This window comes from Rhagoletis pomonella, unplaced genomic scaffold (genome assembly GCF_013731165.1).
Source record: "Rhagoletis pomonella isolate Grant_MI unplaced genomic scaffold, Rhpom_1.0 Rhpom_scaffold_00011, whole genome shotgun sequence".
Classification (NCBI taxonomy): Eukaryota; Metazoa; Arthropoda; class Insecta; order Diptera; family Tephritidae; genus Rhagoletis; species Rhagoletis pomonella.
In genome coordinates this window covers 26,900,722-26,916,289 of record NW_023458565.1, presented here as the reverse complement: position 1 = coordinate 26,916,289, position 15,568 = coordinate 26,900,722, and the positions used below count along the sequence as shown (strand labels likewise).

The following is a 15,568-nucleotide window of genomic DNA, read 5'->3' as shown; positions in this document are numbered from 1 at the left end:
TGCATTTTATATTCGGAGGTGCGCCAAGGTGTTGATTAAGTACCACTAAAGATGTATTGTTTGACTTGCAGGAATGAGCGATGTCATAGTAGGGAAGTGTTACCATGATCGATTCTTGAAAAGGAAGTCGTGGCACCATGGGGCATCCTTACTCCAGCCGCGTTCCTCCGCCACTGAGTTTGAGTATTTAATACACGATTGGAATTTTATTTTGCCCAAACGATGACAACTACGCTATGACCCTCGGCGGGAGTTCTAGTTTTTGCAAGAGCCACAATTCTTGCCCAATGAGCCATTGAGACAGCAAGGCACATTGACAAGAGCGTTTCTATCGATTATGCATGAGGTCTGTACCACCTTGAGTTACTTTGCAGATTTCACATCATTCTCCGTTTTTTCTGAGCTGATAAAGGCGGACCTTCGCCGACACTGGTGGGTCGTTAACAGTGCGCTGCTTTTCGTAGAACTTCCTTTGGATGAATATGGTCCGTTTCCGATTCTGGAGAAGAATTGAAAGCGGCCACAGAATAGGCTCTTGTAGCTCGTTTCAGTAACAATTCTCTACCAAAGTGAATTCATATATGAATTCGCCGCCTTGTTCTCTACTGCTAATGAACAGTAGAGAATGACGTACACTCTCTAGGGGGATGAGGGGACCCTCAAGGAATTACTTCCAGATAGGGAAGGTCTGGGGCTCCCCTGACCTCGTGTGGTTAGCTTCTGGGCAGATGGGCGTTTAGCCAGCTCAGCGAGCGCTGGGCGAAGACCCTGGCATGCAAGGTGACAAAATCCTTCTGGCCACGGGTAAACCGGAGCCGGTCTGGGGAGCTCTTACTGGTCACTGTGTGATTCGAAATCATGCCGTAAGGCTGAATGTCACTGATAACCCTTACTGCACCAGCTGAATAAAGGACGATGAGGTGGAATCATCTCAATACATGCTGTTCGGTGCCGTGCCTTTGCAAGCCTAAGGTTTAGGCACCTTGGTAAGCACTTTTTTATACTCCCTATGAGCTATCGGGAATGACGATTAGTCGACTGCAGAGCTTCGTCGCGAGCACGAAGCGTTTTTCCTACAAAAAGTCGTCATTCTCCCTAAACTCCCCCACTTTCCCCTACCCACCCACTCTTTTTCCCGTCTCCCTGCGTCCTTTTTCCCCCTACTCTCTAAGGGCATCACAATGGACAGCTTAGTCGAGTCCAAGTGTGACTCCATATAAGGAGGCTGCCTGTTTATCTAACCTAACCCTAATCAACTTTGATGACATACATGGCCTATGGTAGGTAGGCGGTTGGGGACTAAATTAATCTATCACTGTATTAGTGATGGAGTTTCTTAAACCAAAAATAGTCAATTAAGTAGTAGGAACTTGGTCAAATAAAACATGAAAAATTAAAAAAAAATGAAAAATAAATTTTTTATGAGTTTGAGCCGCTAACTAGAAACAAATTTTATGGCCTACTAATGGAGCACAGCTTTTTATGGCGTCTTTTTTTTACAAAAAAATGTTGCCTTCTCATTGGACTTTTCTTGCAGCCAATTGAACGGAATCAATGTGAAAAGTGAAAAAAGATTTTAATTTTTTGAATTTTTTATGGTAGTTTACAGAAAATAAAATAATTATTTTACATTTAAATTGCTGGTGAAACCGGCTGTTAGTATTTGTTCTTAGAGCCCACTGAGAAGACAAGATTTTTTGGTAGAAAAAAACCCCGGATTATACAGAATTGTGTTATATTCATATCTTACCTTTGTCATTTCGTCGATATTCGGAAAAGTCACCGCGCCAGGTACAATTCTCATATTCCAGGAGGATGCTGAAAAATATGGCGTTTCCTCATCATCATGACGTGAATGGCTGGGTGGTCCTGGCGGACCGGGTGGGCCGGGTGGACCTATTGATGGTTTTTATTTTAAAGCACACGAATGTTAAATATCAACGATATGCAGGCGTCCAAAATATCCAATTGCGGTAAGTGGCAGCAGGTTGAGAGGCAAATGAATGGAAGAGATTAAAAATTTAAAACGAAATTAAGTAATTTATAATACAAATTTTGTATTATGACTTTGTGTTGAAGAGAGAAACTAATAAAAACATTTAATAAGCGAAAGACATATTACTTTAAATTACACAATTATATTGGTTAAGCAGAAAGCAAGAAGAAACATAGATCTACGATACTAGTGGAGGACAAAAACAACACAAATGAATGTATCTAAAGTAGCCTTAGACACAGAATTTAAGCTTACGATTTGTTTACTCTTGGTATAATATATATGTATCTATACTAATTATATGGAACATTTTTGTAACGATTTGGCTCAAAAAATACAAAACCCAGGTTAATAAATAATAATCCTTTTTTCATTGATGCATTTGTACGACAAATATACTGGCATGCTTATTTTTTTAATATTTGGATTTAAGTTTTGGAAAAATACAGCGATGTGCAAGCTAAGCACGGCGCATAGCGAAGCAAAAATATTGTAAACGAGTGCATATCAAATTCCAGCTCACAAACACAAAAACGAAGTGAGTAAGTGTGCGCTTACGAAATAAGTAAAAATCCCTAATTATTTAAACGAAATAAACTCCAACTTTTTTAAAACTCTTTTTCATGGCAGAAATACTCCCGGAGTTTCGCCATTGCCTGCCGAGGGGTGACCGTTATTAAACAAATTTTTTATTTTCTATTTTTTGATGTTGGGTTTAACCGAGCTTGAACCCATGCCCTGCAGAATGCTAGTGCGCATAGCTCACCACCACACCACAGCGGCTGCCTTGAAAATCTTCTAATTAAAACTATTCAGCATTCGGAGGCGGTTTTCACCGGATAGGGTTTTTCCAAGGAAAACCTACAAAATTTTCGGTATTTTGGGACTGCATGGCAAAACCACTTCACCGAATGAAAATTTCAGGGAACGTAACAATTACAAGTTTTATTAAAAAAATCGCTCTTTAATAGCTATTTTTTGACTTTTATTTACTTACTCCTCAAATACCAGTTATTTCTGATTTTTATTTTATAAATCCAAAATAACAATTATTTTTGACTTTTATCTAAGTAATCTGAAAATAACAGTTATTTTTGATTTTTAAATTATATGTCTTATTTATTTTTTACATCATACTTTTAAAATTCATTTGTATAAGTCGTAGTAAACTTTTGTTCTAACACCTTTTAACAACGAAAAATAATACGTGACTTTTATACGCATGACTTAAAAAATAAAAGTCAGTGACTGATTTTTATTTATGACTTTTATAAATAAAAGTCCTCGATAACTTTTATTTAAGACATATAAGTTAAAAATCAAAAATAACTGTTATTTGCAGATTATTAAGATAAAAATCAAATATAATTGTTATTTTGCATTTATAAAATAAAAGTCAAAAATAATCGTTATTTTTTTAATTTTGCATAAAAATTGCAAATAAAAATTTATTTTTAAATTTGATTCTCGGTGAAAAAAGAAATCGTTCCGTACGTATCATTTAGTTGTAGAACATCTCCTTCATAGTGAATTTTGCAATGACAGTTTTGATCAATAACTGTTATGTTCGGTCCCTGGAAAATTTCAAAAGCCTTTATTTCGATGTTTTATTTCTCAAGATTCATTCTCAAGACTCATTCTTTTATTGATATTTTGGGATTGGGATTGAAATCGTTGTTCTCAAAAAAAAAGTAACCGTAAAGAAAGTATTAAAAAAAAAATTGTGAAGAGATTTTAATATTCTCGCGTTATGGTTGTGCTAGCTTTTCTGAAAACTGGTGCTGAATTCGTATTTATAATCGTATTTAGATTTGTAAAAAATTTTCGTCGAATTAAATGACTTTTAATATTAATTGGTGCAAGCGTATAGATTGGTTTTGTACTATAAAATAGTCTGAAACTGGGCGAGAAGGTCACGTAGTTGTTTAACTTATATTTAATTTAATTTGATTATAAGATTTTTATATTTACCTATTTATAATTAAGTTTATGATAATTTGTTTTCGTTCCCTCATTTGTGAAATATTTTCATCTGCTTTAAAACCTATCTATGCTTTCCTTTCCTTTTCGCTGCCAAGAAAAAAGAATACGCTGCGAAAAACAGTAGCATAAAGCAGCTGGTAGCTCTAGTGATTGTAATAGTGCAACGTCGCGGAAATGCAGCAACAACAATAACATTATTATTGAATGCAAAAAAAAAAGAAAAACAAGTAAATGCGGAAAGAAGAAGGCGTACGGCAAAAACAAAAACAGAGCGCAATGCAAAAGACTGCGGCGCACAGAAGCAACGATGGCGTGGCAAGGCTGTGCATTAAAGTTGTGCCGCCGCTCCCACTGCCGCCAGAAAAGCGGTTCCGCTTGCAAATATGGCAAATGTAATTTACTCATTAATGTAATGACTTTACGATGACTGTTTGCAATTCTGATGACGCTGCGGGTACACTGAAACACTGGTAAGGATGTTGATAATGATGTTGCTAATGTTGTTGGCAATAACAAAAGCAAAGTTTAATCAAAGAGGATAATTCAAATAAACTTTGTACATTTACTTGCAATAAATTTTCGCTTTTTTTTGCATTTAGTTCTTGAGCAAATGCATATTTTTTGCTTCTCTTCGATTGCAGTGCAGTGCATTTTGTAGACGGCAGTTATGCATTTGAAAAGTCTTGAACAGAATCAAAGGAGATATATGAAATCACTGGGCCATTTTCGCTTATAATATTTATTATGTGCTGTGTGAGTATGCGGGAGCGGAAACTTTTGCATAAATAAATACGTTGGTAGGTAATTATGCAAAACAAAACATACAGATGCTCTCACTTTCCTCCACTTTTTTTGGTTTGTGAAATCACTGATAATTATTTATGCCTTTAATTGTTGCATTAAAGAACTGTTTGGTGTATATTCAGTGGAAATCAATTGTGATTTTTTAATTGAATTAAAAGAGATCATACTCAGCAAAAAATCGGTAATCGCTTTTAGTGGTAACGTGTTCTGGAAGGCATAGCGTTGTAATGCCTTGGAATTTTTTCGCTTCTTTTCGGCATTGTCGGTAATGCAAAGTAGAATATTTTATTTATTTCGCTTCTTTGTTTCATTTTGGGGAATGCAAAGTAGAATGTCCTATAATATTTCTTTCTTAATTCGCTTCTTTGCTTCATTTCAGGGAATGCAAAGTAGAATGTCCTACAATATTTTATTTTTTTCGCTTCTTTGCTTCATTTCAGGGCATGCAAAGTAGAATGTCCTACAATATTTTTTTTTTATTTCGCTTCTTTGCTTCATTTCAGGGAATGCAAAGTAGAATGCTGCATCGTAGTCAGCTGAAAAATAGAATGAATATCCAAAAAATCTTTTTCTACCGTTAGTTTCTGTGGAAATTTGTCTCGCATAAAAATCATGTTTTGCTTTGTTCAATTTGCAGCGAAGTTGAAGTCAGTCAATGAAGTGAAGTACATGAGTGAGGAAGTACAATTTTAAGCTTAATTAAATATGTATGTATGTACATACCGATTTTTAAGTAAAATCTAAATACCCAAATACATACATATGTTTGTATAAAAACTTATTTATAAAAATTTTAATTAATTTTAATCTTTTAAGACATTTTCTGATTTAATATAAATAAGTGTGTACTCATCTGGGCATTCTACACTAGTTTCTCTGTAAGGCATTCTTTGTTCGCTTCTCTGGATTCTGTTTATCCATGCGTTCCCCTTCGTTTGAAGGTAATGCTGTGGGTAAGGGATTACCGCCAATGACATGCCCATGTTAAAATAATGCCTTCCTGAAGCGAAAGGGTAAGCGATTCCCATCGCCTAGCTCGTTTCCACTTTCGTTTCTGTGGTAATCGTGTTTTTGGCTGGGTATGCTATGGTAAAATATACAGCTTATAAACGGTGTAAGTGAAGGAGTAAAAAATGTGTGAATGAAGGCTTATTTATGCAAATATTTATATGAATCAATGAGCAGATTACGCGGAGGATACTTTATGTGCGAGTATTAACTATACTGAGCGGGTCAAAAGGAACGAAGATACCGACGAGCAGACAATAATTTTATATACTTTTTTAATTGTTTTCTTTTTTAATTATTATTATTTTTTTGGTTTATTCAAACTGTGTGTGTTGTACAACTGCTTTTTTATGGTTGCACTGTTTTTTGTCTTCATTTCCGCTTCTACTCTGTCTGCAGCCTTATAACAACGTTTCCACATAGCCCGATCTTCCCCAAGGATCCCGCCTTCCTCAAAAAGTCCATAGTAGCTACTAAGAGCATGTGGTTGCATGGACAATATTTTGATCGCTTTGGCCATCGCTTGATGAGCGCGATGTTAAACTTTTATAGACACAACGTTGTTTTCAATGTCCCAAGATAGTATGAATTGGGTTCCCTAAGTGAGTGCTGGCTTAACCCCAATACTGTGTTCGGGCTTATTCATTGTGGAATATTTACAGATTGCTCCAAAATAGACACTGCATCAGGTTCTGGTGTCTATAACGTAGACAATGGGGATGAGCTACGCTTTTCTCTTCGAGAATATGGCTTGGCATTCCAAGTCGAGCTACTTGCAATCCTCAAGGCCATGTATCATGAGGTGGCAAATAGGTAGAGATGCAGGAGTTTACGTGTCTGTTGTGACAACCCAGAGTAATCAAGCGATTGGCCAGTACTCTAACTACTTAAAACTTTAGCTTTCCCTGATTCCATATATACACATTTGATGTTGTCTTTTTTGCCTATTGTACCTTAAAAAAAAAAATGATTATAGCGAGGACAAAGCCCTTATACCTGACGATATAAAAGTTTCAAACGATCCATATTTAAATTGGGCGCCACTTGTATAAACTCACGTCGAGCGTACGTTTAGTACATTCAAGGCTGTGTTAAAGCCTGTTCTGTTTCGAAAAAAATCAAGTTGATAATGAAGAAAATCGATGGATAAATAAAGAAGTAAGAAGTGGTCATATGAAAATGCGCAGAGATTTTTAGTATGAAAAATGACCAAGAAAGAATGTTACTCATACGCCATGTACACCTGATATAGCTCGAAAACTTATCCATAGAATAAAATATTAACTCGATTTTCGGAATCAGTGAGCAATTCTATATAGGAATTGGATATGTAGTGGCATCTGTTGAATATTTGTCCTATAAACCAGTGCTATTTTTCAGTTTTTGTCTTTTTTAGTGCCTTATTTTGCCTTTGTTGCTATTTCAAGTGCCTTTTCCTGCCTATTTCGCTATTTTATTTTGCCTTTTTTTGTAGGTTTTTAGGTCCTCAAAATCCGTTCCCTGATAATGAATTTATCTCACTCTGACTAGCATTTTATTCGGAAATACCTGGAAATGAGACAACTAAGAATTTGGCTAGAGAAGGCCACCATCATTTCCATCATTGGCCATTGAAGCCACTCGCGTAATATAGTTGAGTGCTTCTCTCAGCAATGACTGAGAGCCCCAGCAGGCAAGAAAAATTTTCGAAGCGAGTTTTTTATTGAAATTACCGTAAATCAGAAAAATCTCGTGTTACATACATTTAATTGGAAGAGTTTTTTCATTATTTTCTTCATTTTTGAATTGGTTGTATTAATTTTAGCTGAATTTTATTGCCCTTATTGCTTGTACAGTGAAGGTGAACTCCCACGTGCTTCTGCTTCTGCTGGTTGTGGTTGTGTAGAAGACTTTTATTTTTATGCGTCTTATTATTTATCTCATGAAGACATCCGATATTTTTATATTAACGCATTTTGTATTGCTTGAAGGACATATGTACGTATGTAGATATATCTATGTTAAGCAAATTATAAATAAGGAATGACTTGAACTGATGTAACTTGAACTTTTGGCTTTTTAAGTCTACGCATAAAATATCGCTCATACGTCGTGGTAGCAAAATTAAAAATCAGAGGAAGAGAATTCGCTAAGTTGGCTTAAATTTATAACTAACTAAATTAAATATAAATAAAGAATAATGATGCTTTTTCAATCAAATCATAAGTAGTGACATAATTTTTGGTATCATTGCCTAGTTAGTATTTAGTACTAGTACTTATTGTACATACACAACTATTGCAAGCAGGCATACAAAATAGAAAAAAAAACTAAGAAAAATCCAAATAAATAAGTTTGAAATACATTCAAAAATATGTATGTATGTATGTGCGTATGTGCTCGTTTCAAATTTTAGCTGCTAAAAATATTTTACCGGAAGTGCTGTCTGGACGATCTCTCAAATCTTGTAGTTCACGCAAAGCTTTGATTTCATCGAGAGAGGAGCGTCCACTTGCTGCGTATTGCCATTAAGGTATTCCAAGCGTTTACATTTTCAAAAAATATTTGTTAGGTTTTTATGGGATTGAAGGTAGAAATAAATAATTACGATTATATTTGTACATGGTTAGGTATAACAAAAATCAGACATTGGATTGGCATTGGATTGGACGCAGTAAAACAGAAAACAAATTTTTCCAAGCAAAGTAAGTTTACAGAGTTAGCATCTAATATTAAATTGAACCAACTAAATATTTCTTTTTCAATTTTTACATCTTGTTGGTTAGGCGCAATAAGTTAATTTACTTATTTAAAGCTTTACATTGGATTTAGTACTGGTTACAGGTTTTGAATACAATCAAAGTTTTAATAATTCAAATAATGAAATAAAAAACGCGAAAAATCATAACATACCCTGACGTCCATAGTAAGACGCATCGCCATAGAAACTACGCGAATCCATGCCAGGCTCACCTTTCGGCCCGGTTATCGACAAACCGGGCATGCCTGGTTGACCTGGAGGGCCAGGCGGTCCTGGTGGGCCAGGCATTGGTATATATTGTACACCTTCACCGGCTGCTGCTGGTAGTCCAGGTGGACCGGGAATACCATCACGTCCATCTTGTCCACGATCACCTTTATCACCTTTGGGCTGTTGAGAGCAAAAAAGTGTGAAAGAAGAAATAAGCGAATTTATAAAATGTGGCTGATTGAAATGAGTTCTTTCAAAAGCTTAAAGACTAATTTGTACACATAGTTATATCATAAACATTTTTTCTTTTATACTAAAACTACATATTTCGTTATCTAAAACTGCTCCAGAATTTCAAATTTTTAATATAGGCTTACAACCGGGGTAGAAACTTATCTCTCATTTTTAACTGTGAGGATATTTAACATAGTGATAGGCCACTTACAGTGGCGGTCAAAAATGGATGAATGGTGATTCGTTTTTAATATTTATAATATTTTTCAAGCCAAAATTTGTTTGATATTTTTTTATAAAAATATGGTTCTTACCTTAACAAAAACCATATAACTCACACTTTCAAACTTTATACAGAACTTAACAAAATTTTTATCTAAATTTCGGGCTTTTTTACCAAGTGCGAGTAAGTGCAAGTTTTGAGTAGCTAAAAAATCGCATTGAGTTTTAATATTTTTTGTGTTGCACTCTTTTCCATATAAACATGAATTTCTTATGGAAGAATATGCGCAAGACGGTTTGCAAAAAAAAAAAAGCCAGTTTTCCAAAATTTCGCTATTTGTATAAAAAAAAACCGTAAAAGCTGTCAGCAAAAAAAAAAAAAAATATTAAACATCACTGCGATTTTTTAGCCATTCAAAACTTGCATTTATGTTACCAGAATTTTATAAGCTTACTAACTGCATACCCAAACAATTTCTAAAAATTCTGGTCTCCGTGTTGTGCTAATTTGGTGAATAGCTAAGTAATTTTGCATAGATTAGTATGTTAGATTGAATCGGAAGAATTAAAGGAATTAGTTAAATGAATTTACCCGCACCTATTCTTAATTAGTGAATATAGGTACATATTCGAATACACAATCAAATGATACCGCAACCCGAATTAGTCGCATTGGCGTCATTTACGACCATTTTGAGAACTGTCTTAATTGGGAAGTGAGTAACTGAAATGAAATGTAATGAAAACTACAAACCAAAGAAATGACTTTTATAAGTATGAATCAAAAAATAAAAGTCAGTGACTGATTTAGATTGATGTCTTTTATAAATAAAAGTCCTCAATAACTGTTTTCTAAGATATTTAATTTAAAAATCAAAAATAACTGTTATTTGTAGATTATTTGATATTTTGGATTTATTAAATAAAAATCAGAAATAACTGTTATTTAAGAGGTAATTAAATAAAAGTCAAAAAATTACTGTTAAAGAGAGATTTTGTAATAAAAGTTGTAACTGTCTCGGGCCCTGCTTTTCAAGCCTATTTCTTTATTTTATTTTGCATTTTTTATAGGTTTTAGGTCTTAAAAATCCGTTCCCTGATCATAAGTAATATAGACTTTTTAACTCCTAAAATTATCTTTAGAAAGTTCATTTCCCTTCGATCTGGCATCCTTTATTTATTGTTATTTAGTATAACGATTTAAATGATGGCCAGTGAGTCGAGAGTGAAATACAACTTAATTTAAGTATCATAAAACTAAACTTCACAATCGAGCTTAAAGAAGCTGTAACGCTTAATTTTATGCAGCATAAATTTGGATTTTATGCTAACACTCAGCCAAGCGCTTTTGCCAACGTCCACTTTTTTAATGCTAAACTAGATATGTATACTTGATTGTGAAGACCAAACAAGAAAATACATGTTTTGTATGAGAGGCTGTCTATGCCGTTTTCCTGCTTTTTGGTATGTCCGCTTAAAACACTTTTATGAAGATTATTTTATGGAGTGACGCAATGTTAATGTCATTTGCACCAAATCATTGCTGTTGATGTTGCGAACAATGTTTTGCTGGCTGCTTTAATATACTTCCGTTTACAGTATGAGTTGGACTCTGCATTGTTGGTTGTCAGTTAGACAAACTTAAGCACTCACTGCTACAAATACACAGCCGTTTAAATGGCCCATATTTGTGTAGAATTGGTTACGCACATATACACATATTTAAACACTCACACACACACAATTGCCATCAACATTGTCTGTTACAAACTAATTGACAATAATAATGGGCCAAGTTAGTGGCTCTACTGTGACCTATGAATGTAAGAATGTATCTACGAGTATGTTTCAAAGTAGAGTATAAGTATGTATGTATGTATGTATGTAGTTGTTGCCTATTGGACGTGTACAACATTGGCTATTATCACCAAGAATTTCATCATCAGTCTCAGTCTCATCACAGACAACATAAACATCCTATACACAATGTTGCAATTTGAGTATTCGAGTGCGTTGGCAACACTAAACAACCAACCAACGAAACAGCGGTAGAGAACCAAAGTCGCAGTAGTCGCTCTTTTCCCGCCACATTGTCTCTGACATCGCTGTTGCTGTTGAGTAATTTGAAACTTTGCTGCGAATTGCCTGTGAATTGCCAAGCGATTCGTTGCGGTTATTATTCTTTGATGAAGTTGTGCGATTTACTGTTGCCGCTGCTTCATGTTGGCACATACACACATATGTATGTACATTAGGGTGGGCCTTAAATATAGGAAGTAAATTTTTACATCAGATTTCCTGAACCTCAGCTCCTGCGTCGAAGCTACTACAGTCGAAGATATCACATATAAATTTTGATCCTGATTGGAGATGGTTAAGGCGTGGCGAACAGGGGGTCAAAATTCAGATTACCCTATTAAGATGTCTTAACCGACTCGTATCGGGACCAAAATTTATATGTGATATCCGCGACTTTAGTAGCATCGATTATGAGTATTAAATGAAAAAAAAAAATATTTTTAATTTTTTTAGTCCACAGAGGCATCTGGCCGTTGACTCCTTTGCAACGCGGGGGTCCTTAATGGACTCCAATCGGGACCAAAAATTATATGTGATATATGTGAACGTGCTATTACCGATTGAGATGGTGAGACTGAAAAAAGTCGTACCATTAATTTTTTTTTGAGGACCACCCTAATGTACATACGTATGTACATACACGCTCATACAAAAGTTTCATGTTTGTCGCTTGTTTTTGCTCTATTATTGTCTGTGCATAATAATTGCTACATACTCTTACATTGTTTTGTTTTGTGGCGAGTTATTAAGTGTTTCCATGGGCCATAAATGCATATGCCCGTGGCAAGTTGCCGGCCAGCAGGGAAATAGTAGTTGATTTAAGTGCATTTGCGCATAGAGTTTCCAGTATTTACACAAACAAATTGCTTGTGCGTCTAAGCTTATTCCAATTAGGAAAGAATATGTGCCGCATTTTACACACACGCCGGCATGCCAATTTGCAGGCTTCGCAACTCAAGTAATGGAAAATTGAAATAAACAGCAAAAACTGGGAAAGCTCAGCTTGTTTCCGAAAATTATTTGGAGGTTTTTGGATTTAAATTTACCAATTGTATTTATGTACATAGGTGTGAATGAACTAACAAGTGAATGATAGATAGAAAACAAATGGCATTGCAGGTTTTTTTGAAAGAATGGCGGTTTAAATGAGGCAACCAAAATAACGGTGAATTTCACTTTGCTTTAGAATTTGTGTGGCTCTTTAGAACCCAACGCTCAAAGGAAAAATTAACAGCAAGTTTTTATGTTTTTAAGGTTGCTGGTTACGAGTCTAGGGTCTGATTTGAAAAATTCAAAATGGCTTATACAATATGGTGGCAAAAAAATTTGAAATCAAGATTTTATAGATTCAAAAATGGGCGGATCTATTAGGGATCTAGCATTTATCACGAAAAAGCTAGGAATCTAACGTCTGTGCATGGCGTATGAGCTACTACTCAGTTGTGATGATAATGTTACTCATACGCCATGTATGTACGTACAACATATTTTGTTGCTTGTGGGCTATTCAGGACTCTTCATGTTGTAATTTGTTTGATGCTGAGGCAATTTTCTGATTATTTGCAGTTTGTTCGTTTTTTTTTTTTTGAACTTTTGGGTTTCTTTTCAGAATTTTTTGGGTTTAAGTTTTTGGGATATTTCGTAGAATTCTGAATTTTTATGGGTAACTGGATACACTGAAATACATGAAAACTACGTGGCAGAAGAATTTGCAAGGGGGGAATCGATCTACGGTCAGCTAACTCTACGAATGTTGCAGGCGTTCCCCTGTCTTCGTGTAAACACCGACTAAAATCTGTTTTCTTTAAATTGGCCAATGAACCATGTGCCGTTACTAAGCAAATCTGGCCAAATGCCAATGAGAAAATATGCAAGAATCTAATACGAATTACCCTATTAACGATTTTTTTCTCTGTTAGTTCCCACACTTGCCCTTGCACGGCAAGCGTCTTCGATGCAATGTTAAATAATCAGGGCGCTAGGTATGTTTTCCAAACCTAAATCATCTCTAGAATTATAGAAAAGGCCCAGTCGTACATTTTATTCGACTGTATTTGAGTTCTGATTGGCAATTCGACAATTCATCAAACGGAAGCGGTCCAGAATCACTGAACAGTGGCTGCTTAGAACGAGTGTTACCTTTGTGTCTAGCACCTCGATAGTTTTCCCTGTCAAACAGAAGAAAGCAAATCTGAATAGCGTTTGTTAAAAATCGATATTTATTTCCGGCCGGGTTAGCTTGTATAGAAGATATGCCATTCAATAGTTTTAAAGTACGTTATCAATGAATAAAATCTTGATACTTCCGAATAGGTATGTATGTATGTATATTCGTACTTAAGCACCTGCGTAAATATGACTTACGTTAGGGCGCGTCGCTGTTTTTTCTACCTGTAATTTTAGACAAATTTTCCGAGGAAACCCTGGGTCTAAAATCAACTTGGAGTTTGCCAAATTGCGAAAATAGGTTTCGAATAAAATCTCAGAACACCTACAACCCAACCCGCTTATAAATACGGCCTTGCATGTACATATAGTTCGTTCTATTTTCAAAAGTAAAGTGTCAAATGACTGGGCTTGACCTATAGATGTGCAATAAGGTTTTGATTTTTTTTGAAATGGGTTGCCATCTGTTACAAACTTTATTAAAACTATTTAATTTCATAAGTTAAATGAACTAGATATTACAATATCGGCATCAATTGAAATGGTTTTGAAAATGCTTTACTTCTAAACGACACGTAAAAGGGTTGCCACATGTTTAAAATTCAAATTCAAATTCAAATTCATTTTAATTAAGGGAATAAGGTAATCGAGATATATGGGTATCAGACAAAAGAAAAAATTGGACATATTTAGGTAGATATAAGTGGAGAGTAAAAACATGCCTGACTTAATTTAATAAACCAGAAATTTAAAAGGAACGTAGTCAGAACAAATTACTGATTGACAATGTCGTAAACTTTTGGTTTCACACAATTATTATTTTAGTTTAACTAAATTTGACTTTACAAACAGATGGCAACCCTCTTCGCAAAATTTGCTGGCTAAAACCTTCTTAAACCTCTTTCTTCTGACAGTTCATTTTTGAAAATATAACGAATCGTGGTGATCTGTTGGCCCTGGCAAAAAATGAAAAAACAATTTTGTGCATTAGGAAAAAACGCATTACTTCAAAAAGTGAAAATAATGAGCAGGCAATAAAAAATTATATATTTTTTACTCATTCCATTAAAGTTTTCTATTTTTTTGAAATTTTGATTCAAAAAATTGTTTTTTTTTTGGAATACCACAGGGACACCCCCTGTGTTTAATTTTATTCCAAAATTTTTAATCCTGTAGCTTTCTACTATCTATATGGAAATAAAAAGCTTCAAACCAACATTTTATTTTAAAGAATGTATTTTTGACATTTACTTCGGTGAAGAGCTTACGCATGGCTGTGATTGTATTAAAATTCTTAGTATAAAATTTGTCAAATTTAGTGGCTTCCTGGCGGCATATAATTTATTTTATAGAGAAATCTATATTTAATTCTTTTTAGTGGATAATTTACCTTTACAAAAATAGCAAACACGTTCACATTGCAGACAATGAATTTTTCGATTTTTGCCCACTTAGGTGATATAATATGTACAGTGACATTTTTGGATATAAAATATGGCGTTGATTTTTTGAAAATTTTTCTTTGGAGACGGCGTTTGAGTTTTTTTTTTATATAATAAGTGTACTTTATAAAAACTGTTGCGAACGGTCTTCCGCGAATTATTTCATAAGAAATTCTTGATTATATGGAAAAAAGTGCCAAATCCGCCAGTAAAAAAAGTTAAAAGAGTCAACGCTAATTTTTACTTGGTCGAGAGTTGCACTAAAACTGTTCGTGCTATAAAGCTCCATGGCCAAAAATTTTATTAAAGTTCAGATAAAAAAGTCCGAAGTTCTCTATAAATTCCAACTTTTATTTATATGGTCACGTGGCTTATCACGTTGCCACTTGTTTGAGTAACTGTACAAGCATATTCCTTAATTATAGCTATGCAGTTTTAGTTAAGTTTTTGACCTGCTTTTAAGCACTCATTTCAAGTTTATACCAACATTAAGCTGATGAATAGTAAACTTAGAAAGCTGCAGTTAAATACACACTAGACAAAAGTTACTAAGGTAATAAGGTTGCAGCGCCACCTCTTTGCGCTATCGCAAGCTGCACAATTTTACTCTGCTTGCGAAAAGGAAAACAAAAACAGCAACTACTTGTGTAGCAAACACAAGTAAAAGTGCTACAAACATACAAC

The 15,568-nt window shown here is 34.7% G+C and overlaps 1 protein-coding gene across 1 annotated transcript in view; it reads right to left on the bottom strand.

The window, feature by feature from the left end:
* Positions 1-15,568, bottom strand: part of LOC118746906 (collagen alpha-1(XVIII) chain) — a gene marked incomplete at both ends in the record, with an annotated part of 818,664 nt that overhangs the window by 159,631 nt on the left and 643,465 nt on the right. Inside the window, 3 exon segments of the mRNA XM_036480887.1 lie at positions 1,751-1,896; positions 8,205-8,285; positions 8,744-8,921. Of these exon segments, the coding sequence (XP_036336780.1) occupies positions 1,751-1,896; positions 8,205-8,285; positions 8,744-8,921 (405 nt within the window).